This window comes from Colobus angolensis, unplaced genomic scaffold (genome assembly GCF_000951035.1).
Source record: "Colobus angolensis palliatus isolate OR3802 unplaced genomic scaffold, Cang.pa_1.0 Scaffold82, whole genome shotgun sequence".
Lineage (NCBI taxonomy): Eukaryota > Metazoa > Chordata > Mammalia > Primates > Cercopithecidae > Colobus > Colobus angolensis.
Window position 1 is genome coordinate 3835489 of NW_012122043.1, and position 3023 is coordinate 3838511.

General features: G+C 54.0%; 1 protein-coding gene across 1 annotated transcript in view; it reads left to right on the forward strand.

The window, feature by feature from the left end:
• The window catches only part of PER2 (period circadian clock 2), a 44320-nt gene that overhangs the window by 16369 nt on the left and 24928 nt on the right, over positions 1-3023 (forward strand). Inside the window, exons 5-6 of the mRNA XM_011929586.1 lie at positions 270-391; positions 1937-2138. Coding sequence (XP_011784976.1) covers positions 270-391; positions 1937-2138 — 324 coding nt within the window. The remainder of the gene's footprint in view (positions 1-269; positions 392-1936; positions 2139-3023) is intronic.

The following is a 3023-nucleotide window of genomic DNA, read 5'->3' on the forward strand; positions in this document are numbered from 1 at the left end:
ACCATGTAACCTTAAATAATGTCGTTGCCACATTTAAAAAATGTTATAATCAAAGGCCTTCTGATGTTTCAGGGAAAAATATCCTGATTTCTGTTTGTGAGTTTGTTTTGCCTTCACGTATCCATGTGTTCTGTGTCCCAGGAAGACGGGATTTATATCCCACCTTCTCATTTGAGAAAAATAGAGCCCCCAGTTCGTAAGAGCTAGTGACTATCTCCGGCCAGGTGCTGGGTCCTGCCCGCTGAGTGTGAGCACTGTCTATCCTGCAGCCAACGAAGAGTATTACCAGCTGCTGGTGTCCAGCGAGGGCCACCCCTGTGGGTCAGACGTGCCTTCCTACACGGTGGAGGAGATGGAGGGCGTTACCTCCGAGCACATTGTGAAGAATGCCGTAAGCCTCTTCCCGAAAGTTTCTTTCTAAACGGTGGGAGTTCCTCCTCCAGGCGAGCTAGCTCAGAGCAGTGGCCAGTGGCTATAAGGCAGGAGCGTTTGGGGTTTTAGCAGATAAGTTCCTACCTTTAAAAGGAGAAATGTGAAGTCAGTGATTCTGGAAGTGGCATTCATGTTCTGGACTTCTGCCTTCTGTGAGACTGTCTTCTTCGTCCCTGGCCAACTTTGTCCTGTAGCTCATGGGTGCAAGGACAAATCCACTGTGACTGAACTGGGGGGCTCTGAGTTTTCATGTCCTCAAGGTGAGGAGACAGACTTGGTGACAGTCAGGTCACTTGTCCAGGGCTTTGCGGTCATGAGGGGGAGCTGGGATTGGAGACTCCAAAGCCCATGCATTTTTAAGCACACCCAAAGGTGGGTCCTTGGAGGGCACATGGGCCACATACACACACCCCTGCTCTACCACCCTGAGTTCTCAGCCAGTGAGAACAGATGTAAGGGCCAGCGGGGACCCCACGTGTGCTGGGACCATTGTGAAGCTGGCCTCATAACAGGGCTCCCTAATCCTTCCCATCTTCCTCCAGCGTAACCCCCAGGCAGACCCCAACCCTGAGCCCAGAGGGCCAGCCAGCAGCAGAGCGCCCATGGTGGGCTGGAGGGGCCCACCCAGAGGCCTCTGCTCCCCAGGAAGCCCCTAGAACCCTGGGAGAGAGCAAGGCTGGTAGAGGTTGTTGGGGCAGGCCAAGTGAGCAGAGGGTCCCCCACCTCCTTGTCACCCAGCCTGGACGCCAGGTGCCATGTCCAAGACAGTGGGGTGAGTGGCGCCTTCCAGTGGGTGGAGGCAGCTGGGGTTTATTCCACCAATAGAACCCTGATGTGTTGTTTCAATAATACCGTGTTGGACCTCCCAATATCTGTAACAGGTGTAAGAGTTAAAGAGGAAAGAAACACGAAATGCAGCTTGCCAGTCAAAGACAGGTTTCCTTTAGTGAAAACCTGAGAGGCACTCCTGGCCGATTTTGGTCAGGAGCGCTTTCTCTGCAGACTGAGAGTATATGTTGGTTTCAGGGTGAGGGGCTTATCCCAAGCCTGGAGTGTTTGTGTGTTGGAGGAGTTTATGGCAGGGCTGGACCGTCTCTGGGCGGGGGGAGGTTATCTTGGGACAGGCATCTTTCCGGGCCCCGGAGGGGGTTATCTCGGGGCTAGCGTGTCTCTGGTCAGGGAGGAGTTTGGAATGTTTCTGGTTGGAGATGTTACTTGTGGTTTATGGTCATGTTGACCTTAGCCATTAGGCTGATGCCCTTTGGATGTAGGCCATTTTTTATTAAGGTGAACTTTAGAATGGGGGGCTTGTCCAAGATGGCAATGCTCCTGCTCTGTCAATAGGCAAGATAGGATTTGTTGGTCAGGGCTAGGCAAGGGGCTCAGAGAGCCCCCCACCTCTGACGCTCCTGGTGGGCGGCTCCCTCCAGCCTGCCTGCCTGAGTCGGATGTGGTGTCCAACCCCTTCTGACCTTGTCACCAGAGCCCTACTCTTCCTTTTCAGGATATGTTTGCTGTGGCCGTGTCCCTGGTGTCTGGGAAGATCCTGTACATCTCTGACCAGGTTGCATCCATATTTCACTATAAAAGAGATGCCTTCAGCGACGCCAAGTTTGTGGAGTTCCTGGCGCCTCACGATGTGGGTGTGTTCCACAGCTTCACCTCCCCGTACAAGCTTCCCTTGTGGAGCGTGTGCAGCGGAGCAGGTGAGGTCATCGAGGTAGTGCCTTGTTCCCTCTAGGGTCTGGAAAGGGGCCAGGAGCTGGGCCCACCCCAGATGTGGTGCAGGCGCCCTGCCTCACCTTTCAGAGCCCACCTGTGGGGGCCGCCAGCTGCCTGCTCTGGCAAAGGTAAAGGATAAGCAGTTGTTTGTCTCTTCAGAATAAATTTAGTTAAAATAGTCTTTTAATACATTTCAGAGAGAGAAACCGTTGAGCATTTTAGAAATGAAGTTGTTTTGAAAAGCTGGAATCTTGCTGCGATGGCAGTCGTGGGAGGCCGGGTCGGGGGGCAGTGGGGAGCATGAGCGAGGCGCCCTGCTCCCTGCACTCAGGCATCCCCCTACCACCTTGGCAGCTACAACCAGTGAGTGGGTCATGTCCCGGAATGACTTCCTGTGGGTTCTTTGCCTTGACCAGGGCTGGCTTTGGGTATATAGACTGTGAGGTCCCTAGGCAGATACCACTGGCCCCCGAGGCACTGCGGGCCAAGTGTGCTGCACTGTGGGTGGCAGCCTTCCTAGCTGCCGGGCCTGCCGCTGTAGCTATCGTCTACCCTGCCTCATTTCCAGGCTCCACTCCCCAGCCAGGCCCTCCCAGCGGGGTCTGGTCAAGTCCCTGGAGCCAGCTGGGGACGTGCCTGCCTCTGGGCCTCTGCCCGTGCCTCCGACCCCCACTCTCCTCAAGGCCTCCTGTGCCCCAGCTCCTCCCTGCCCAGCTAAGTCAAGGACCAGTGAATTCTCAGGGGCCTTTCCAAGCTGCTGATTTTGTATCATTTTCTGTAACTAGTCATTCCTTCTGCTTTCCTAATTTCTTTTGAGTAGACGAAATGTTATATGAAAGACCTAGATCTAAGATTTTTTTTTTTTTTTT